Source organism: Myodes glareolus, chromosome 9 (assembly GCF_982192425.1).
Source record: "Myodes glareolus chromosome 9, mMyoGla1.1, whole genome shotgun sequence".
NCBI classification, from domain to species: Eukaryota; Metazoa; Chordata; class Mammalia; order Rodentia; family Cricetidae; genus Myodes; species Myodes glareolus.
In genome coordinates, this window is record NC_142034.1 from 4,111,973 (window position 1) to 4,135,749 (window position 23,777).

Sequence of the window (23,777 nt, forward strand, 5' to 3'; positions counted from 1 at the left end):
CCATATTTATCTCCTATGTGTTTGGCAGATGATATAATGAACAACATTAAGTATGTCAGCCAAACCCACAACATGGGTAGGAGGAGGAGCCAAAAGCAGGCCCTCTGCCATGTATTATCTTTCCTAATCTCTTGTGTCTTCCTCAGACATGTACCTGCTGAGCCCTTCAACATACACATGTGTGTTGAACACGGTCAGTCGTGGGTGCTTTTCCTTGGGGTTGAAGTTCCTCTTCCCTGCTGTGGTCTAGCTCTTGATGTTCAGCCACAAGTCCAGAACCTCTGCTTGCTCGCCCTCACGGTGGCAGGATCTTCTCGTGGGCTGCCCGAGCCTGTCTTCCAGGATCCCAGCTGTGTCTGTGCCCCTTTCTGGAAAGAGAGGCCGTGCCGCCAGCGCCTTTGGATCAGGTCTGGTGCTGAGACGCACTTTCAGAGTCTAACCCCAGCTTTGGCACCAGCTCTTGTTTAAAACGCTTTTGGAAGCTGCAAATGAAAACGTGCAGCTGGGGCGTAGGTGGGAGGGCTCCGCTCACCACCCCTCTGCTTCCCGTTGGCGCCATCTCTCCTGAAAGAGATTCATCTGCTCTCCTGATACTTTTTCACTTATACTGAGTACCAAACTCTGTCCCTGACCCTGTCCACAGCTCTGTCCCAGGAGGTAAGCCGTGGATGGCACAGGAGGGCCATGTAACTTGTGGCTTGTAGAAAACACAAGCAACGAGTAGCCTTGTGTGGTGAGTGTTGGCCAGGGGCTAGGCCTATAGCAAGATGCGAAACACTGGCCCTGTGTGTGGTTCTGAGCATCCTGAACCTGAGGCTTCCTCTGCCACACTGCTCATTTGGCTGGACTCTCTCTCCCAGGGTTTGAGATTTGCCTTTTGTTTCTCTGCCATTGTCCTTTGTTCCCACGCGATGCCTCGCTGCCAGTTGTTGCTCAGGGCTGTCTGGACACCCTGCAGCATCACCTCTGTCCCGAAGAGTAGTGTGTATGTTTGTGGCACTCCTTAGCTTAAAGCTGTGGTCACAACTGGCCCTTACATTGCGTAACTGAGCCTCCCGACTTAGTTGGAAGCCACAGCCCAATGAGCAGACACATCTTCCCGGAGCCCAGTGTTTTTGTTTCCATTTGCAAAGATGGTATTTGTGGCCCGTGTTCTGGGTAAGGAATCGCTCCTTCTTGGCTACACTGAGCTAAAAGTAGGTGTAGGGATGGGCGTTGAGACACGGCAGAGGGTGACTCATCTCAGCCCGGACAGTAACACCTACACTGTCCCTTGGCAGCAAGGACGAGAAGATACCCTGCCCTCTCCCCGTGTCTTATAGAAGGTTAAAGAGGGGTGAGCAAGCCTTGGCCCGGGTCAGTGGCGTGGGTAGTGAGTCCAATCCTGAGGGTCTCCTCACTAAAGACTATAACTTCCCAATGACTCCCTAAGGAGCTCTCATGGCTGCTTCCCACCTCACCCTCGGAGGCTCGGGAGTCTGCGTAGACCCTGTTTTCACTCTTTTACTCCCATCAGGACATCTGAGTGGCAACGGAAAAGAAGTCCTCAGGTGCAACCTGGAGTCTTCCAGCCCCCTCTTCTCTTCTAACTTGTGAGCTTCCACAGGGAACCTGTGCACCATAGATAGTGACAGGAACAAAAAGGGTCTGGCACCCTGGGTGCCAGGTAAGAGGTCAACGCTCTGACCTTTCCCAACCTTGACACTCTATCTCCTCCCCTCGTGCCCAGCTTGCAGCCATTTCTGTCACCAACTCCCTCATTCTTGTCACAAGTATTCAAAGCGGGAACAATTTTGGCTCCTGCTGGCACCACTCCAATCCTTCCTGAAACATTAGTTCACATATGGTCATTCTGACCGGGACGGGAAGGGCAGTAGTCATACTCCAGGTCTACAAGCTGCCTGGTCCATTCTCCAGCTGACTGTAATGCGGGGGGGGGGGGGGGCAGTACCACTGGAAGGTGTGTGTAGCTTCTGCCCGGAAGCAGGAGAACCCAGGCTCTCTCCCACGTACCTCTGCAGAGCACTGTGCACCGCTGAGCTGCTCCCTGACTTTGTGTGTCTGTACTCACACGGGAAGGCGGGTGCAGGATCTTTATTCTTGCTAGGGACTGCATTTATCAGAATCCTGGCCATCCAGCTACTTCCGTGTGTCTCACTCATGCATCTTCTCCAGTGTACGTGGATTCAAGACACACCTGGGGCTGACCAAGTGGTGGACAGGCACCGTGTTTGCCCAAGAGGTTTGAAGGACAGCATCAATATCACTGTCCACAGGGTGGGGCATGCCCAGAGTATCCAACAGGTGAGAGATGCAGGCACAGTGAATCGACTTCCCTTCCCTGCTCACTGCCACACTGGCTGAACCGTTCAGTCATGACCGTGATGATGCTGTTAAAGCAGGATTGGTTCAGTCACCTGTCTCCACTGAACCCTGTGCACAGGCAGCACCCAGGACTCCATACCTCTGAGAGGGTGGGTTTCAGATAGGGGTGTGAAATTGAGTGTGGGGCAGGGACCTTCTCTAACCTCTATTGTCCCTCCAACAAGTAGAAAATGACAAGAGGTCAGTGCAGACCTCTGAGACCAGACAGGGTCTGGCTTCCAGCCAGTCGTGAGAGGAGCCAGACCGGGGAAGCTGCAGGCCCCGGACTATCTGGTTGGAGACTTGAGAGCTGTCCTGAATGTCCTCCCATACACCATGGCGTGGTGGTGGTGGGGGGGGGCTGTACCAATGAGGGGATGGGGAGTAGGAACCCACGTCCTCCTGTCCTCCCTTCAGACATGGTTTGTTGACTCTGCTCACAGCCCTATGCCCTAGTGTTTCACTCATGGGCAGGGCTTGTCAGTGCTAAGCGCTGAAGCAGAGGTCACAGGTCGCCTTAGGTTTGCTCCTGGAAACGAATGAAGAAAGATGACCGCTGGCCCTTGGCAGCAGCAGCAGATGCTGAATGGAAAAGATCCTGATCCGCCCCTGCTGTCATGTCCCCCAGCCTCTTCCCCAGGGTTGTGTGGAGACGTCTTACAGAGGTTGGCAGAATACCCCAGGGACCTCTCTAGGCTCTCTCTGCCTCCAGCCCTGCCAGGCTACTGCCCAGCTTAGCCGGGTTTGGGATTTGCAGAGCTGAGCTTGGCTTCCTCGAGGCCCTTGGCTCTTTGGCGGAGAAACTGCCGAGCAGCAGCCTCCTCCACAAAGCCACACTGTTCTCAGCAAACCCTCCCAGGAGCGGGACACATTTTTTTCAAATGATTCAGCAGCACGTGAATGGGAAGGGCCGCACTTAAGGCCCTGGCATGAGATCTCGCTGGTCCGCAGCTGGAAAGGACGGGTGGCAGGGCGTGGCTTGGTCTCACCAGGCCTAGAGGGAAGGAGCCAGGGTCCTGGGGAGCACGAGGCAGCTGGAGGGCTGGGCCAAGAATCTTCTGCGCGCTCATATAGATGCGCCATCGCCCTCCCTGAGAAGAGCCAAAGCAATGGGCAGGAAATGGAGATGGGAAAGCTGGTCTCCATGGAGACGGGCATCTAGCGGACAGCCACCCTCCTGTGCGTGCTAGCATGCTAGAATCTGAGCGATGGGCAGGGAGCCTGCTGCTAGGCAGGCCTGGCATATTCCCAGGCAGCAGTCCATGGATGGTGTGGCCCAGAGCTGAATGCCCTACAGTCCCCTTGCCGGTCCCCTCTCTGCCTCACCCTCCGCCACACCCATCTGCCTGCCTTGGCCTGAGTTATTAGAGATGAGCGGGTCTTGACCTCATCCTGAGTAGGCTCAGCCCTACCCCAAGGCTGGGACCCTGTTTGGTTTTACACTCCCCACGAAAGCCCAGTTGCTGCCTGTGAGGGGATCGATCATCCGATTTGGGAGTGTCTGTGGGAGGGGCTGGCCTCAGCTGCTGATGCAGGAAAGCTGTGCCCAATCCTGGTCACCAGCACAGAACTGTTTTTAATTACTGAATGACAGCCCCTTTTTCCCTTTTAGGGAAAGGAGAGAGAAAGGATTTGGAGGTCTTTCTCACTAATGCAGAGTGGCTGGAGGGGACATGGAGAGGACAAGGCAGGGAAGAGCTCGGTGGATGACCTCAACCATCCACAGAGGGCACCTAGAGGTGGCAGCCATGGGAAGGGTGACATAAGACCAGAGACAGAAGGCAGTGCTGGAGCCCTTGTTACCCGAGGACTTGTGGGTACCAAACCATCTTTGATTCCTTGGGACACCTGGATGTTCACCCATGCCTGTACCCCCACATGCTGAGGTGCTAACCCATGCCTGTACCCCCACCCACATGCTGAGGTTTGGTCTCAAGCCTAGGAGGCAGAGGTTTTAGTGCCCCAGGGCTAAGCCCCCATGTTGCTCACCATCCACCATCCACAGCAATTCCTCAGCCAGTTCTAAGGAACAAGGGTCCCTCCAAGTCTTTCCCGTGCCCTCCACAGCCCCACTCAGATGTCATAGCTCTTCAAGGACAGCATCCTGGACAGTGTAACCATCTGATGGCAGCTGTTGTAGGACAAGCCCAGGAACCGTGTGGCTGATCTTCTGTCCCCAGCTGAGGGTGTTGAATTGGGGCAGTGGGGGCACACCTCATTCTCTGGACTGACTTTCCGGGTTAAAGATAAATTAATCCAGAATCAAAGAGCAAGCAGCCTTTGCTGGCCAGGCTGACCGCTGTGGGTGCCGTGCTTTCCACTATAAAGGGACAAAAAGACTGATCCCAAGTGGCAGCCACAGGTCTAGTTATGGATGGAATGGGAACTTTGCTAGCTGTGGTGTGAATGACAAGGTGGTGGCACACTGTTTTCTGGGGAGCTTAATAAAGAGACCTTGCAGCTCCCCCACCTCCTGACAGACTGAAAAAAGACATCAGAGCCTCACAGTTTGAGTTTATTCTGGGAGAGAATGATGTGTCTTTTATAATCCTCTAACTGACTGGTGTGTAATTCTACCATGAAAAAAAGAAACGGGGCAGATGACCTCGGGATGACATTTACATCTAGACCTGAAGTTACTGTACGCGCATCTCTGAGGTGAGGAAGGTCTTTCTGTGGGGGCTTCCCCCACCTTGATGCTGGTAGCCTTAAAGTGGTGTATCTCTGTCTTTGGTTGATCCCAATCTAGTTGCAGTATCAACGTGTTCCCAACCCTTGATTTGTGCTGGCAGAATCTTGGCAAAGGCTCCCGTTCCATCTCCTAGCTCCAGGAGGGAGGAACCACCCCCAAATTAAACTTCCATGTTTTCTGTAGGACTTTGCTGGCCCCAGGTCACAGCAGAACCCTGAAGGACAGGGTGGCCTGGTTGTAACCCTCTGGTGATCCCGAGTCAATCTTTTCAGCCTCAGAAGATAGGTGTTCATAGCTGTGGGTTCATTTCTGCTCACTGTGTGGAGCCCACAGCTCAAAGAGGACACTCAGTGAATCCATCCATAGTCTGTAAATATTCGCATGGTGTAGGGGATTGTCCCGAGGCAGCTGGGACCACAGCATGGTAGCAGAACCCAACAAGGAGGAATTTTGCAGGTGCTGGCAGCTCTCCTTCAGGTTAGGACCCTTCTGTGGACAATGGGCATGGTGTGTTTTTAGATTCTCAGGGAACATCCGTGTGTTATTATGGACACCATAGAATTCAAGACTTGTTGACAAGCTGGATGTGGTGGCACACACCTTTAATGAAGCAGGTGGATCTCTGAATTCAAGTTTACATAGTTAGTTCCAGGTCAGCCAAAGCTACATAGTGAGAACTCCTCTCTGTCTTTCTCTCCCCCCCTCCTCTCCTCTCCTCTCCTCTCCTCTCCTCTCCTCTCCTCTCCTCTCCTCTCTTCTCCTCTCTCCTCTCTTCTCTTCTTTCCCCTCCCTCTCTCCTTTCCTTTTCTCTCTTTGCCCCTCTTTCTCCCCCTCTCTCTTTTCTCTCCCTCCTTCCTTCCCTCCCTCCTCTCTCTTTTCTCCTCTCTCTTCTCTCTCCCTTTCCTCCCCTACCTCCCTCCTCTCTCTCCCTCCCTCTGTCTTCCCTCTCACTCTCCTTTCTTTTCCCTCCCCCTTTTCTCTTCTCTCTCTTCTCTCTCCTACTTCTCTTCTCTCTCTCTCTCTCTCTCTCTCTCTCTCTCTCTCTCTCTCTCCCCACATGCGTACACAATTGTTAGGTTTATGAACATGTCATTAGGTCTCAGTAGACCGTGTGCTGGTGGCCCAGGGGACAGACAGGAGCACCCTGGGAAGGAAAAGCATGGCTCTGCTTGCCATGGTTGGGATCTGTGGAGTGTATTGAATCCTCCAGCTTTCCTTAGCCATGGCCATAGCATCCAGGGTTTCTAGAAAGTTCCTTCCTAGGATACTAGCAGGACGGTCCAACTTCTGTTGGCGTCCCGGGGCAGTAGTGATTTTCAAGGTCCAAACACAAAAGATGAGCCCGTCATCTTTGGCTCATCATCAGTGCCCTTGACTTTCCACCCACCGAGCTCTTTTCCATCCCTTTCTGGCTGGCCAAGCTGGGATTGTTTTTGCAGGCTCCTCTAGGGGGAAGTGACGTCATGTGGTGTCCTCAGCCAGAGGGATGGGGGTAGGGGCTCTGCGGTTGTGTGCTTTGAATTAAGTCAACGCTTGTGCATTCCAGTAGCCAGCATCTGGTGGTGAATTCATCAGCCAGTGTCGCACTCTTGATGGCAAACCCAGATGTGGGGTTAGCAAAAGGAAAAGAGGAAAAAGCAAATTTTGAGCTGTGGGGGGTGAGGTGGGGTGGGGGACAGTGGTTGGGGCACAAAACAGTTGAACAGGAGTCAACTGCTGCCTTGCCCAGCTCCTTCGTTAGGTAGTGGGGCAGGGCTGGATGTGGCTGGCCCGGCGCTGGCATCGGCCCCCAGCGTAGCATGGAAGGGTCCAGTCAACAGACATTCATGCCTTGCTTCTAGTTCATTCCAAGTTCTCTGAGTCTGAATTTTCCTGTCCTTCAGATGGTCTGGGACTCAGGGAGGCTACCCATTCTGTGAGGTGGCCTCCTTTCCTCTATAGCCCTCGTGGTCACCCTGGAGGTCACAGTGATGACCACTGCCGTGTGTGGGTATTATACTTCTAGAGAATTCTTTATTTTCTCTGCTTTCCCGTCTTCCACCCAGGGTTTCCTGTCCATCTGTCTGTCTGTTGCCATCTGTCTGCCTGTCTGCCTTAGTCCCTCTAAGGCTGGGACTATAAAAGCTTTTACTGGCAAGACCTCCCCATTCCCCTTCCCCACCCAGTGATCTCACCAGGGGACAGCTACAGCTAAGACAGGTGTCAGCTGTAGCCAGCGGTGATAGCCTCCTGTAGTAGCGGGAACGCTTAATGGGAGAGGAAACCATCAGGCTTCCGCTCTAAAGGCTCTGTAGTTTAGGTCCCTGTGGCTAGTCAGAAGCAGCCTGGTTGTCGATGGCGATTCTACCACCTCTGCCCGTCTCCCACTGCCTACAAACATCCCTGGCCTCCCCTCCACCCCCACCCATTAAGGAAAACCAGCATCTCATTTCTCTTCTGAAAAGTTCAAAGGAGGAAACGTATGGCCCACAGCCCCAGGCGATGTGAGCTCACAACAGGATACTCCTGTGCCAGGACACCAGGGCCAGCTTTCCAGATCCTCGCCTTGTAGGAGCAGAGAAATCTGCCCTGTTCACTCCTCCACGATGTGTCCCTTGCACTCGATGTCCCTACGGGGGGGCTTGCTCACTCTCCCCATCACCTTTGGACACCGGATGGTGACATCTGTGATGGATGTGCAACCCAGCGATCTCCGATGAGCACCGTAGTTAGCGCTCCTCTGGGCAGCACCTTTCACACACATTCTCACACCTGGTGGCTTCTCCACCTTTTTTTTTTTTTTTGGCTTAGATCGTGTCAGGGACTCAGGTGTGTGTGGGAACTTGGGAGCTCCCATAAGACAGCAGTTATTGGGTCCTCAGTGCCATGGGAAAGAATGAGAAGTCACTGATCGACAGGTGGGCAGTGCATTCTCATAGTCCAGGGTAGCCTCAAACTCTATAATAGTTCAAGGGAATGCTGAGATTCCAAATACATGCCGTGTCCAGTCGTATGTGTTGGGTCTTGAACTGAGGGCTTTGTGGTTGCTATATAAGCCCGCCATCAACTGAGCTACAGTCCCGCCCTTAATATTCCAGTGAGCATTAAGCATTGTGCAGTGTGGTGGGCCGCTACTGAGAAGCAAAGCTAGCAAGTACTCTAGGCTGGTAGAGGAAGGTATACTGACCTCCTTTGGGACCCCTACCCCCTCTTGTTTCCGAGCTGATGACCGTGCTATACAAAGAACAAACACATGGCAGTGCTTACCTGTCCTGCTTACACATTTGCATAAGCATTACAATGACGGTTTTACAGGTTACACAGAGGGGACCGAGGACCAGCACGCCTATGCTGTCAGCCCAGTTCCATCTGGTGGTGGTTTTCTGAGCCTCAGCTATTCCATAGCACAGCCCCTACTTGTCAGGACCTCTCAGCGGACAGGTGCACAGACATCCACAGCAGAGTGTGTGAGAGATGAGCGAAAATGCCCATCGCTGCAGGAAGAAGACAGGGAGGGCAGGGGACTCTCTCTCAAGGCTGAATACAAGTTCTCCAGACAGGGACCTGGAGGTGACATTTTGGGTAGAAGAGCTTCCCTGTTCGAAGGTGGAACATATCTGGATATCCTACTATGTGGGGGGCAGGGAGCAGGATGGATTAGGAAAGAGCAAGGGACAAGTCTGGTTGCAGAAGGTGCAGCCCTGGCTGTTCTGGAACTTGCTCTGTAGACCAGACTGGCCTCAAACTCAGAGTTCCTCCTGCCTCTGCTGCCTCCCTGTGCTTGAATTAAAGGTGTGTACCATTACTCCTGGCTCAAATTTTCAGTGAAGGCATTTTGCAAGAAATGTTTATGGGGAAGGCACAGAACTAAGAGAGAACCCTCTGTTCTGGGGTGGCCTGCCAGGTAGCTTTTTTACCAGGTTGTAGCTGTTTGAAGTGAGGCCTGCTTTGGGCTGGGAAGCAGGAACCTGTGGCCAGGCCAGTGGTGACTCAGAGGTACAGAAGGACCAATGTAAATGGGCCTTGGAGCTGGGTGGGGCCTGGGCTGTGGTGTGAGATTTGGTGAGGAAGGATCCAGAGTGCATTGCTGGGGTCTAAGGAGCAGATGGCACTCCCACGTGCCCGGACCTCCCTGCCTCTGTGGGAAACAGTCCTGGCCAGAAGTTTCCAAGACTCAAGCTGACCGCTGGAGACTCTGAGCCGGCACTGTCTGCCCCCTTGTCTCCATCAAACTCGTGTGCACGGTGACAGCACGCTTGCCCAGAGTGACCCCGCACCACTGCCTTTTGAAGAGCAATGCTTTTAAAGCCATTAAAACAGACCCTGACCCAGCTAAAAACCTCCAAGTAAAGAAAAGGAGGGCTCTGCCTGTGGCAGGATCTGCTGAGCTTTAGTCATAGGGTGTCCAGGGAGGGACCAGGGGCTTAATTTCTAGTAGAAAAACCCATGTTAGGCGCAACCAGACTCCATTCTGTAACTTTCCTGGTCTATCCCTTCCCATGGCTTCTTTTGATCGTTGTCCTGGACGCACTTCCGATGGGACCGTCTGTGTCTAATGTTTGAGAGCCACACTAACATTACTGACCAGATCCATAGCCTGCATAACAGGCTTTCTAACTCCATGTCTGTCAACTTTGTCATAGAATGCGGGTTACTCTAAAGAGTGTCCCACAAAGCCATGTTTGCTGTAGCTCATAATCCCAACACTGGGAAGGAAGACACAGGAAGAACCCAGAGGCTTGCTGGCGAGCCAGCTGGTGAGCTCCAGGCCAGTGAGAGACCTGCAGACCAGTGAGAGACCCTCAGGCTGGTGAGAGACCCTCAGGCCGGTGAGAGAGGCCAGTGAGAGACCCTGTCTCCAAAAGCAAGGTGGAGAGCCAGCGACGTGACTCGGTGTGTAAAGGTGCTTGGCATTATGCCTGCTGACCTGAATTTGATCCCTGGAACCCACATGGTGGAGAGCAGTTGGCCCCATAAGTTGTCCTCTGGCTTTGACATGTTGGTTGCATCATGCAGTGTGTAAACCCCGCCCACCCCCATTAAATAAAAACGCAAAACCAAAATGAGGCAGATGGCACCTGAGAAATGATACATGAAGTTGTCCTCTGACCTTCACACGCATATCCCATGGGACATTTCACATGGAAGCTTCTCTCCTGTATCGCTAGGGAGGGAACTCGGGCCCTCTTGCATGCTAGGCAGGTACTCTGTTCTGAGTTGTACCCTAGTATCCCAGTGGTGTGGTGATATTTTGTGTGTGTTTTCACAAATAAAGCTTACCTGAAGATCAGAGTACAGAGCTAAGCCACTAGTTAGCCATAGAGTCCAGGCAGTGGTGGCACACACCTTTAATCCCAGCACTTGGGAGGCAGAGGCAGTCGGATCTCTGTGAGTTCAAGGCCACCCTGGGCTACACGAGATCAAATCTGTCTAAAAGAGAAAAAGAGCTCACACAAAGATGATTTTAGCACTTGGGGTCACAGGCCTTCAATCCCAGCACTTAGGGAGGTGGAGACAGGAGGGATATGGCTGGGTGGAGAGAGGAATGTAAGGCAGAAGGAGATGGGAGCTCGCAGCAGTCAGAGGAATCTGAGCAGTCTGAGCAGGCAGGCCCGGGATCCGTAGGAACAGGATGACCCCTTTGGTCTAAGCGTTGGTAGTAAGAACTCTCTAGCGACTGGCCGTTCTGCTGCTCTGATCCTTCCGCATTCACCACGATCACTGACTCTATTAAGACCAATTAGAATTTGTGCTACACAGTGGAGACCCCAAATTTGAATAAACCAGTCTCCTCTGGGGTGGATGACTGCCCATCTGCTCCAGCCCCCAAAGCCTGTTTGAGGGTGGGATGCTGGGACATCAGAGCCCTTGCACTGGCTCTCCGCCAGCCCTGCTTGCAGGAGCAGGACTGCACGCTAGGCCACCGCACGCTAGGCCACCGCACGCTAGGCCACTGCACGCTAGGCCACTGCACGTCTACTTTTCTCCAGTCCAGACCCATGGCCACAGCCTGCTCTACAGAGCCGCCTGGTGCCCTAGTCAACAAAGGGCTCATCTGGGGATCTGTTCCTTTGGGTTTTGGTTTGGGTTGTTTTCTTTGAGACAGGGTCTCACTTTGTAGCCCCAATTGTCTTGAAATTCACTAGGTTGACCAGGCTGGCCTTGAACTCACAGAAATCCGCCTACCTCTGCCCCAAGTGCTAGAGTTAAAGGTGTGTGCCATCACACCCAGCTTTTTGGTTTTTGATTTTGTCTTTTGAGTCAGGTTTGTGGTTGTCCTTTTGTTTTTTGTATTTTTTGAGACAGGGTTTCTCTGTGTAGCCTTGGCTGTCCTGGAACTCACTCTGTAGACCAGGCTGTACTCAAACTCAGAAATTCATCTGCCTCTGCTGGGATTAAAGGCATGTACCACCACACACACACACACCACCTGGTGAGATGGTTTTATCAGTCTAGGCTGGCCCTGAAGTTCTGCCCTTCCTGACTCTACCTCCTAAGGGCTGGGGCTAAAGGTGTGTATCACTGTGTCCATGTTCATATAGTGCTAGGTGTTAGAGACAGAACACAGGCTTCTGTACATGCTAGCCAAGCACTCTGCCAACTGAGCCACATCCCACACACAGCAAAGGACTCTTGCTGACCACTCCAGGATGACAGGCCGCAGAGCCTCCTCCCTTTACCTGTGCCAGGTCAGACTCCTGTGACCCCTCAGGTGGACAATAGGCCCACCGCCCTTAGTACCTCCTGTAGGGAGGCACACCTTCCTCCCCGGTGCAGAGCCTGAATCCCGGTCCCAGTGACCCCCTTATCTGTGTCTCTGTGTTTTGCAGTGATCAGGGCCAAAGCCGTGAGTGAGAAGGAGGTGGATTCCGGGAACGACATCTACGGCAACCCCATCAAGAGGATTCAGTATGAGATCAAGCAGATAAAGGTAGCCCCTGACTTTGTGGGGGAAGCAGGGGTGGAGCCCTGGAACGCCTCCCAGCCAGCGTAAGCCAGAAAACTGAGTCGTCAAAGCCACAGAGATGCTCAGTTCTCCTTAAGCCACGGGAACATGAAAAACTGGCAGAGATTTTAGGTTTTCAACTGTCTCAGTCACTGTCCTATGCTGGGAAGAGATGTTGGGACCAAGGCAACTCTTGAAAATAAAAGTATATTAAATGGGGGCTTGCTTACAGTTTCAGAGGCTGGGTCTGTGGTCATCATGGTGGGGAGCAGACAGACATGGCTCTGAGCAGTAGTTGAGAGCTTTTCATCCTGACCCAAACACAGCAGGTGGACTTCCAAAACCTCCAAGCCCATACCCCCCAGTGACAGACATCTTTCAACAAGGCCGTGCCTCCTAATCTTTCCCAGACTAGGGGACCAAGCATTTACATATTTGAACCAATGGGACCGTTCTTATTCAAACCACCACGCCACCCTAATCCTCGAGACCGGCTAGCTTGGTTTTACTGGGTGATAACCCCGTGAGTATCATGTCACAAGAGGATGAGTCTGGCAGGCAGGTGTGCCCAGGGCAGCTTCCTGACTGTGGTGTCCCATTGGGAAGGCAGGAGTGTGGTAGGCAGGCGTAGAGGGGACCGCAGATGGCAGCAGTGGTGGCTCTGTGGTGTCTGCTGATGTTTTCAGAGTACTGTCCATGTCAGGGGTGAGTGGGAAGAAAACAATGTTTGAGAGAGCAAGAGAGGTTAAGGGAGAGCCTGGGGATGTGGCTCAATTGGTAGCATGCTTGCCTAGCATGCAGAAAGTCCCAGGTTTGATTCCCGACACTGCAGAACTAAGTCGGGGGGTACCTGCCTGCTCTGAGAGTTGGCATTTACTAACTCGGGGTTCAAAGAAAGACAGCTGGCTCCTCCAGCGTTAGGGACAGCTTGTCACGCAGTAGTGGCCCTAGTTATCCTTATTTACCGAAACTGAAAATAAATATTATCAATGAGCCAGAGGAGCGAGCACGTCCTCATCACAGATGTCACCTCAAGGGGACGACTGACCTCTCAATACCAAGGTCCCTCTATGAGGCAGACGAGCAGCTGGGCTTCCATAAGCTCCTCGTGGCTTAATGCCAAGGAAGCAACACTGACCCCTTGGCGCCACTTGAGATGCAGAAGAAGACTGTTGCCCTGGCAACCTTCCTTTCTACAGGGTTAGAGTGAAGCTCCCCAAGCTGGTTTGTCCTTGAGAGGGACTGGAGCCCAAGGGCTCAGTGGGTAAGAGCACGTGCCAGTGCCCACATCAGGCAGCTCGCAACTGCCTGCATCTCCAGCTTGAGGGGATCTGGAGATGGGATTCTGAGGGCACACACATGGCAGCAGACACACGGGCACAAACACAACACAGAAATAGAAATAAACATATATCTTTAAAATTTGAAGAGATGGAGGAAGAAGGAAGAGGGGGAAGACAAATGAAAAATGTCTTCTGGAATGTTAGGAAGGGTATGAGCCAAAGGGGGAGCGGGGGAGCCTCTCCCACACACACACACCCTCACCTCCCCCCCCACACACACTCTCACCCCCCCCCACACACACACATCTAGTTACTGGGCAATGTCTTCCTCCATGGGGCAGCAGGTGCATTCCTGAAGAGCCGAAGCAAATCAGACCCGAGAAATCCAGCCCTCCCTTGACTGTGAGGTTAGGTCTCCTCCCAGAGGGCACCGTCCCCCCCTGAGGTTAGGTCTCCTCCCAGAGGGCACCGTCCCCCCCTTGGTTGTCTCTAGGTAACCAGTGCTTCACCAAAGTCCCTGGGAATAAACCGCGTGTTGTAGTGCAAGTCTATGAACCCAGCACCCTGGCTGAGGCGAGAGAATGGAGAGTTCGAGTTCAGACCTGGCTGCAAACTGAGACTTTTGTCTCAGGGAAAAAAAGTCTGGAAATAGGGCTGGGGTGTAAATTATTGGGTTCAGGACTGCAGGTTTAATTCAGAACAGGGGTGTAGGGGTAGGGACAAAGTGAAGATCAAAAGAAAAGAAAAAAATAAAAAACCTTTTTTTGGTTTTTTTGTGGGTTTTTTTTTTGTTTGTTTGTTTGTTTTGTTTTTCAGGACAGGGTTTCTCTGTGTAGCCCTGGTTTGTTTTGGTTTTAGTTAAGCAAGCAAATTAACCCAGTCCCTGGGAACAGACAGATGTGACCCTCTGTGGCAAGTGACAGTCTTTAGATTTCTACGGGGGTTCGGAAATGGTGACCTCGTGCTCAGTAATGTCCTTAGACAAAGCCCCCTCTGGTGACAGGCTGTGCTTGCCGGCTGGGGTCTACCTACAACCATAAGCGGATATGTGACTCTGAGCACCTTCGCAAAAACAGCAGGGCTTGTGAATCTCTGTGTTTACCTTCCGATGCCTTGTGGGGAAGGGGCACATGTGGGTACAGCCCTGGACTCTTCTTCGCATCATGTTCTGATTGGAAACCTGTCTGGGCTTACCCCCGCCCTACTGTGCTTACCCCCCACCCTACTGTGCTCACTCCTGCCCTACTGTGTTTACCCCTGTCCTACTGTGCTCCCCCGCCCTACTGTGCTTTACTCCCGCCCTACTGTGCTCACTCCTGCCCTACTGTGTTTACCCCTGTCCTACTGTGCTCACCCCTGCCCTACTGTGCTTACCCCCCCACTGTGCTTTACCCCCACCCTACTGTGCTTACTCCCACCCTACTGTGCTTACTCCCACCCTACTGTGCTTACTCCCGCCCTACTGTGTTTACTCTTGCCCTACTGTGCTCACTCCCGTCCTACTGTGCTCACTCCCGCCCTACTGTGTTTACCCCTGTCCTACTGTGCTCACTCCTGCCCTACTGTGTTTTTCAGATGTTCAAAGGACCTGACAAAGACATTGAGTTTATCTACACGGCCCCCTCCTCAGCAGTATGCGGGGTCTCGCTGGACGTTGGAGGGAAGAAGGAATATCTAATTGCAGGTGTGTAGAAGCTCAGCCTTGAGTACTGGGTCATGGTACCCTGACAGAATTAATTCTGCTTTCCTATGTCCTGGTCCCTAAGGAACAGCCTTCCCACACTGCCCTCTAGGGGCGAACCAGCCAATCTGCTTTGGCACAGGGACTGCTTATAGCCCAAGTCTAGGAGACTCTGGTGAAGCTGCCTTTGTCTTGCTAGCACCTACTCCCAGAGGCACCCCCCCCCCAGGTCCTTGCCTATGCAGAAGCTGTCTGTATTAGCAGCCTCTCCAGCGGGCGGCAGTCCTGGGAAGTCCAGCAGCATCTCCTCCTCTGGGCACTGGCTGGGAGGTTAAGGGATTTCCCATTTCTTTCTACAGAGATTGCATAAATCCTTTGCCTTCCTGTTAGAAGGTGTACCCGTGATTCCCCAATGCAGATGAAGGTTTGTCTCAGGCACAGGGATTAACGTGGAGTCCACTTGCAACACTTGGCAAGAGCCGGTGGTTCTGTTTCTTCTGAGCCGATTGGTGTCACGTTGGCACCCAGTGTGGGGGCATTTCTGGCACAGAAAGCGTCAGGAGGAGAGGCTTCTCCTCCTAGGAGAGCCAGTAGATAGAGGTTCCTCAGCAGAGCCCTGCAGCACCCCTGCTGGCTTTATGTGGTCTTTCTTTCTTTCTCTCTCTCTCTCTCTCTTTCTTTCTTTCTTTCTTTCTTTCTCTCTTTCTTTTTTTAAAGTGGATTTATTTGTATGTGTATGAGTGTTTTGCCTGCTTCACTGCCCACTGGGATTCCCCACAGCCTGTGACATGCCAGATGCCCAGGCTGTATCTAGTGCAAGTCAAGGAGAATGTAGGGCTGGAGTTTGTCCTTTGGTGAGTCCGTGTGTGATCAGGGCTAACATCCAGTTTCTAACCAGAACCTTCCCTGACAAAGGCCAGAAGTTGTCAATAGCTGGTTAGTGCCCACTGGGAGAGATGTACCTCAGTAGTCAAGCATGGCCATCTCCTGTGAGCACGAACTCCATTTTTGGCCTGGGGCCAGACCTGTTAGTTGGACCTGCTTACTGTTTGGATATCCCAAGCATGGGCACTGCTTTTTGTTCCATGTGATGAAAACCAGCCCACCAGACCAGTAAGGGGCTCCTGGGTAGGCAACTTACAAATCGGTGAGCCATGCCTTGCTATCAGGAGCCCTGACACACCGTGACCGCTACAACAGGCTCGAACTCCTGCTCCGTGCCCTGCTTAGTGCCCGGATAGCATGAGGAGGCTGCAGATGCCTGAGCAAAGGGGAAGGGTGGAGTCCTTCAGGGCAACAGTGTGATGAGCATGACTGGGGGCTGCTCTGTTTTGTGTACTTGGGGCATCTTGGGGCATCCTCTCTGGCTCTGCCCCTCTTCTGTGCAAACAAAGTCTGGGGGGTCAGTCCACACAGGAGGCCAGATTATTTCAGTGACTATGCATGTGGACATCAGTGTCTGCCATGCTGAACCCCCGTCTCCCACAGAGACAGGGCCATCAGAGGTTTCCCATCTGCCCTCTCTGTTCTGTGCTGCCCCACTACGCCCGTGTGCGTCCTCTCCTCCTCTGTCATAGGAAGAAGAAAAGCACACAAATAGCACAGCGCACGTTTCCTGGGCCTGCTAAGACCCGAACCCGCTGTAGCTCCAGGTACGATGCAGACCGTAAATCCCCAAAGCCACTCAGTCACCATGTACCTGTCATCTTAGACTATGTCACACTCACTGCCCCAAACACATGGGCGCAGTCCAGTCCCCTGACTGGCCCAGAACATAACATTAATAAAGGACACCTTTAGATATGCTTGCGGCATGTCGTTTTAAAAACTGCCCTAGTGTAGCTGGGCATGGTGGCACTTGGGAGGCAGAGGTGGCAGGTCTCTGTGAGCCTACACCGTGAGACCTTGTCTTAAAAAACAAACCCCCACAAAACCCCTGCAGTAACTAGACCAGCTGGACAGCTCGGTAGGTAAAGTCACGGGGCACGAAGTCTGACAGCTTGAGTTTGATCTCCAGGACCAGCATGGTAGAAGAGCTCAAGGTTTCTCTGTGTAGCTTTGGAGCCTGTCCTGGAACTCACTCTGTAGACCAGGCTGGCTTCAGACTCACAGAGATTCCCCCTGCCTCTGCCGTCTGAGTGCTGGGATTAAAGGCATGCACACCATTGCCCAGAAAGATAGATACCCTTTTGTGGCAGTTTATTTTACTTAGTATGATGTCAGGTTCTGTCCATGCAATAGCAGGTGTGAGACTTGCCTCACTTTTTATGTGTATGTGTACACACACCTATCTACCTACATACACAATACATAAATACATATACATACATATGCACATACACATGCACACACATACATACACACATATACATATGTGCATATACACGTACACATGCACAAACATACACACATGTATATGTGCACATACATATGTACATGCACATAGACATATGCACACATACACATGCACACACATGTGTGCATACACATATATACATCACACACACCCGTACATGCATTTGGTGGTGCTGGGGATGGAACTCAAGGCCTTAGACATGCTATGCCAGGGCTCTAGTACTATGTGTAAATTTTTTAACGTGATATTCTTTTCCATTGAATTTGACAGGTGATTTCCTATTTTCACACACACACACACACATGCACATGTATACATGTGCGCATATGATGACACATGAGTGGAGGTCAGAGGACAGTTTGAGGGAGTCAGCACTCTCCTACAGTGTGGGTCCCAGGGACGGAACTCAGATCGACAGGTTCGGCGGCAAGTGCCATCTAATTGGCCCAACAGAGGGCAATTAAAGATGTCAAGAAGTCACTGTGTTTTGTCCAAAGAGAACAAGCTGGCAGCAAAGGTGACAAGTGGCCCATGTGTGCCTAGGTGCTCCCTCTGCAAACACACCTGTTTGGGTTTGAACTGACGGCCAACCCCTGATCTGCCAGTGCCTCCCAGATGCTGTGGTGGGGCAGTTGTCACATGTAAGCGAGAGATGGCAGAAAGACTCCAGGCACCTTGACCTGGGCCTGCTCCACGTTCACAAATAACTGTGTTTCAAAAGTGTAAGGTGGCGGGCACCTGTGTGTCACACCGAATGAGGGCCAATGAGTGACGTGCACTCTGGGCTATGAGCAGGTTATCTAGGATACGTGAGAAGGGCCTGCAGAGGACCTCAGTAGGAAGCCACCCTCAGGGGACTGGGCACTGGGTAGGTGGGTCCATCAGTGAAGTGCCTAAGTTTAATCTCCAGACGCCCCATGAAAGCTGGGCATGGTAGCACATGCCTAGGACCCTAGAGATGGGACTCCCTAGAGCTCCCTGAATTGGCAAAATAAGTTCAGTGAGACCTTACCTCAAAAATAAGATGTGAGCAATTGGGAAACACACCCAACATGACCTCCAGCCCCCACATACCCCACATAAACAAACACGTATAAACATGTACACATGATTATACTATATACACACACATATACAAGCACATCTGAACATGTACACATGGTTATGCCACCACACACACACACACACACACACACCGTTAGAATACCGACGATGACCAGTGCGCTGCTTAGGACAGCCAGAGATGTCTTCTCTGTGCCTCTTTGGCCTCCCCATGAGAACTATTCTTTGGTACAACTCAGTGATAACTCACTGTGCCTGCCCATAAGTCAGCTGTTCTGCCAATTAGGACACACACCTCACTTACTCTTCTCTTGGGAGAGGAACCAGGCATGAGGCACACTGTCCGAAAAGCCTCTCTAATCTTTCTCTCTTTGGGCTTGGTCAGGTGACTTCAGATTGGACGAGTCCTGACTGCCCAAGGCACAACAGAACCTGTTTCCCGTTCTTTAGAGTCAGGACAGGCCCCTTAACCAGGGACTACCCAGAAATCACGTGGCCCAGCGCACAGCCCAGCCAGCTGGCTATGGAGACCTCTTCCTCCCAGACCGATGATTCAGCTTCACATGCGGACTTGTATAGATTTTTCCCTGTAATTTTCTTTTAAGTTTCTCTCTCCTGAAAGGAAAAGTAAACATATAACCCTTAGCTGCTCATTTTACTCAATTCCTGTTCTTCTTTAACCAAGCCTCATGTTTTGCCTTTTCCCAAGTTAAAATGTTGCAATAGTTGATTGTGCCATGTGAGCCCAGTGCGATGGTGCTAACGGGACTTCTTTTTTTTTTATATTAGTGTTTGCTAATTATACAAATAATTGCAGGCCTTCCAATGGCTCAGCCAGTAAGGATGCTTGCCAAAGAAGCTTGACTACATTTGTTCAACCACCGAACCCATGTAAAAGTAGAAGAAAAGAAAAGACAATATAAAGTTTTCCCCTGACTCCCACACACATGCTATGATGTGTAGGAGTGCTCACACACACATAAACACCATACAGGCAATCAATATTTAGATAAGAATCATTATGACATTGTCACACATCTGTATGCTGTGCTTTGGTCTGGGGCCAGAGAGATGTCTCAGTGGTTAAGGGCTTGCTGTGCAACCACAAGGACCTGAGTTCAGATCCTAGCACTCATATAAAAAGCCAGGTGTGGTCTCACACATGGAGGGGTGTGGCAGCTGCAGATAAGGGACTGGGGATCCCCCTTCTCCTTCACTGTTACTCCTAAATTCTCTATACTGAGCATTATTTTAGCTTCATTTCTGTTTCTGTGATAAAAATACCCAGATAAGAAGCGAGTTTGCGGAGAAAGGGTTTACTGAAACTCAGTGTTCAAGGTTATAGTCTCTCCATGTGGGAAAGCCAAGGCAGGAACACAAAGCAATTAGTCAGGAGCAGAGAGGGACTACATGCCTGCATGCTTACCTGCTTGGTTGCTTGCCTTCAGCTCAGCTTCTCCATTCACACATAGTTCAGGACCCCTGCCTAGGGAATGGTGCCACCCACAGTGGGTTTTCCACACGGATTAAGTAAGACAGTGCCCCACAGACCTTTCCTCTGCCAATCCAAGGCAGATAATCCTTCATTGAGACTGTCTTCCCAAGTGATTCTAGGTTATGTCAAGTTGCAATTAAAGCTATCCATCGCAAACATGCATTTCCCCTCTCCCTCCTTTTTTTCAGACCGGGATTTATATAGCCCAGGCTGGCTTCAAACTCACTATGTAGCCAACATCCTTCAATTCCTGATTCTCCTGCCTTTACCACTTTGTACCCAACCATACCAGACTCAAACATGCATTTTTTTTTATTGATGCACACCTTTAAACTCAGGAGGCAGAGGCAGGTGTATCTCAGTGAGTTTGAAGCCACTATGGTCTGCAAAGTGAGTTCCAGGACAGTCAGGGCTATTACACAGAGAAACCTTGTCTCAAATAACCAAAAATATTGGGGGTGTATTTTTGTTTTATTTTACATGAGGGGGGATATATGTCAGGGGGTACAGTGCCCACAGAGGCTTGAAGAGAGTGTCATATCCCCCTGGAGGCTGGAGTTATAGGCTGTTGTCATCTGCCTGACATAGGTGCTGGGATCTGAACTCTGGTCACCTGGAAGATCAGCAAACACTCTTAACCACTGACCCTCTCTCTAGCCCCAACATGAGTTAAAACTCAGTAGTCCAACCACGGTATTGTTAGAACTGACCCTCAACACCCAGAGCTGCACCCGGATGCAGGAGAAAGTCTGAAGGGGAAGACTTGACCCTCACCCTGAGTCTGGTGACTCTCCCTGCAGGAAAGGCAGAAGGAGATGGCAAGATGCACATTACCCTCTGTGACTTCATTGTGCCCTGGGACACGCTGAGCACCACCCAGAAGAAGAGCCTGAACCACAGGTACCAGATGGGCTGCGAGTGCAAGGTGAGCCAGATCTGTGTCCTGACCCCTCCCTGACTTTGCCATCACAGGGTCTCCAGGTGGACAGCTGGGGACAGGCTCCTTGGCTTCCCAGACCCCCAGGACGGGGAGTCCTGATTTTGAAACGAACTCTGGGAAGATAAGAAAGCAAGACTGTCCAGCTAGAGACAAAGCCTTTGGTCCCAGGCCTCAGAGAACCTTGAGCTGTGTCCTTGGCAAGGAATATTTGGAAACTAAGGGGATATGGGAGTGGGACAAAGCACATAAATCAGTCCACATGACTGGTAGCTTCTAAAAAGAAAAGCTCCAAGGGAAGGAGATTTTGTGGGGAGAATACGGTCCTGGAAATATTTTCCTATCCAGGTATACATGCAAGCATTGTATATCCAAGAGCCTAGGTATTGCTCCTAACGTTCTAGACTCCTGTGCATGGGTCTCTGTGAATCTGCCCAGAGGCGGCACTAAACAGATGCACACATGCTTAAACGTGATGGAAAAAGGGTGAGATCTATCCCCAGATTTGGGGATTATGTCACCTCCAAGGAGCAACAATGTTCATGGGCCCATGCCTTTCCCCTTACCAGTACCGGGTAGCCAGTATCCCTTCGTGTTACCAGGAGTGAGTCTAGGACTGAGAGGTGCCAGCAGTCTTGACCTATGGGTTGGTACTTTTTCATGGTACCTGCTTTCCTTCTGGCTGGTGCTTCCCATCACTTGGTTATCAAAGATGTCATTTCATCCTCAGGGGTCCAACCAAATCTGGGCCAAGCATGGCTCCTCTGTCCCTATCAAAGCAAACTCTGGTTGGGCATGCTTATACACCACACTTGGGAGGATGAGACAGGAGGATTGCCAAGTTTGAAATCAACCTGTGCTGTAGAGTGAGTTCCATGCCAGCCCAGGCTGCAGGGTGAGTCTCAGAAAAAAGCTGGCTGGGAAGTAGCTCAGTTGATAGAATGCTTGATAGCACACACGAAGCCCCCAGTTTAATCTCCAGCACCACATAAGCCAGGTGTGGAAGCACATTTCTGTAATCTCAGCATTCAGGAGGTGAGAGCAGGTGATCCTGAGTTCAAGGTTATCCCTTGCTACAGAGCAATTTCTCAGCCAGCCTAGGACACATGAGACTCTGTCTCAAGAACAAACAAATTAAGTTCAAACTCTCTTTCTTCATCTCTGTGTGGCCAGAGTTGGATACTCTCATAGCTCCATAATCTTTTGTCAAAAAGCTAGTGACCCATTGACCCAAGCAGATGCTTTAAAACAAGCATAGGAAATCTTATCTGGCTCTAATCTATCTCCAGTCTAAGCCTGTTGTCGTAGCTGTAGCTGAAGCTGCAAAAGGACCTAAGTAGAAACCATCAAAAAGGTAGACCAGATGGCTAAAAGCAGGGTTACATAAGTAGGTAAATGCAGAAGCCAGTGCACACACAGGTTTCCTACAGGCCTATCCTCAGTTACAGGCTTTCCAAAAATACCCTGACAGGAAGCAGCTGAGAGGAGAAAGGGTTTAGTGGAACTCAATGTTCAAGGTTGTAGTCTCTCCACATGGGAAAACCAAGGCAGGAACTCGAGGGCAGAAACCAGGGGACCCAGGAATCAGCAGGACTACTGTCCTTAAACACCTTCAACAGGTTGTGTCCTGGAGGTGCATCAAGTGCCCTTGACCCCAACTGTTCTTTGGTCCCAACTAAACCTACCTGCCTGTGTCCCCCAGATCACACGCTGCCCCATGATCCCGTGCTACATCTCCTCGCCGGATGAGTGCCTCTGGATGGACTGGGTCACGGAGAAGAGCATCAACGGGCACCAGGCCAAGTTCTTTGCCTGCATCAAGAGAAGCGATGGCTCTTGCGCGTGGTACCGCGGGGCGGCACCCCCCAAGCAGGAGTTCCTTGACATCGAGGACCCGTAAGCAGGCTGACAAGAGCCCCTGCGGCCAACCGAAAAGCCTCTGAGGGTTTAGACTGGTCCAGCTCTGACATCCCTTCCTGGAAACAGCATGAATAAAACATCAATCATCCAAGTGGGTTCACGCTAGTGTGATTCTGCACCCCCCCCCCAATTTTCCCTAAACGTGGTTGTGGGTCTGGAGGGGCAGGAGGGCCAGAGTCCCTGCCATACCCCCCTCCATCTGCCAGGCTGAGAACTGTGTGTCTCAGTCTTTGATCCTTGGGTACAGGCAGGAGTGGAAAAGAGACATTTTACCAGGCCTCCTTGGCACGGTCATATACATCTGACAGGCGACATTTAAGGTCCCCCTGGCCCTGTTGGGGCGGAGCCTAGAAATGTGTATTGTGCAGAAACTCTTGAAGGTTGTTGTAAGACTGTGTAGCCGGCCTACCAGGTCCTTTTCATCCTGAGAGGAATATGTCCCTCGTTTTCTGCAGCGGCCACTCCTCTGGCCCAAGGTCTCTCGCCCTTGCAAGTGCCCCCCCCCCACTGCACCTGGTGTAGACTCCGAGCACCAGGATCCCGCTCAAGTCCAAGAGTAGCCCTCCAACCAGTGGTTCATTTGTCTAGGAGTCCCAGTCAACCCCATGAATCCACAGACTTCAGTGGCACGCCCTCGGGCTCGTGGGAGCGGGAGCCCTCCCTGAGCCGTGTTTCTGGTTTCAGCCAAGTCATTTCTGTCCTACCCCTCCCCATCTCCACCCCCCCCCCGTGGGGATCTGTGAGATCTCCCACTGGGGGCGATCATCTGTGGTGAGGGATGCTTGGCTGTCCTCTAGTCACTGCTGAGCCTCCTGAGCTGTTCTTAACCCCTTCCCGAGTGGCTTCAGGCATCTGGGTTGAGCAGCAGGGCTCTGCTTTCTGTAGCATCATGCCCTGCCGCTGTTGGGATGCTGATAGCATTCCCTTTTTTGCACAAACCGAAGATGTAAGAGGCCAGTCCTGTAAGACCCCAAGAGAAAAATTCTAGTGAAAGCTCCCTGCCAGACTGGCTGCTGTTATTGTGTGTTACTAAGCAAGCACACGAATCCACATGGCGGCGAG

The 23,777-nt window shown here is 51.7% G+C and overlaps 1 protein-coding gene across 1 annotated transcript in view; it reads left to right on the forward strand.

Annotated features, from left to right (window-relative positions):
* Timp2 (TIMP metallopeptidase inhibitor 2) overlaps positions 1 to 22,806 on the forward strand; it is a 45,886-nt gene extending 23,080 nt beyond the window's left edge. Inside the window, exons 2-5 of the mRNA XM_087909706.1 lie at positions 11,866 to 11,966; positions 14,840 to 14,948; positions 20,659 to 20,783; positions 22,498 to 22,806. Coding sequence (XP_087765832.1) covers positions 11,866 to 11,966; positions 14,840 to 14,948; positions 20,659 to 20,783; positions 22,498 to 22,695 — 533 coding nt within the window. The 3' untranslated portion in view covers positions 22,696 to 22,806. The remainder of the gene's footprint in view (positions 1 to 11,865; positions 11,967 to 14,839; positions 14,949 to 20,658; positions 20,784 to 22,497) is intronic.
* Positions 22,807 to 23,777: the final 971 nt, after the last annotated feature.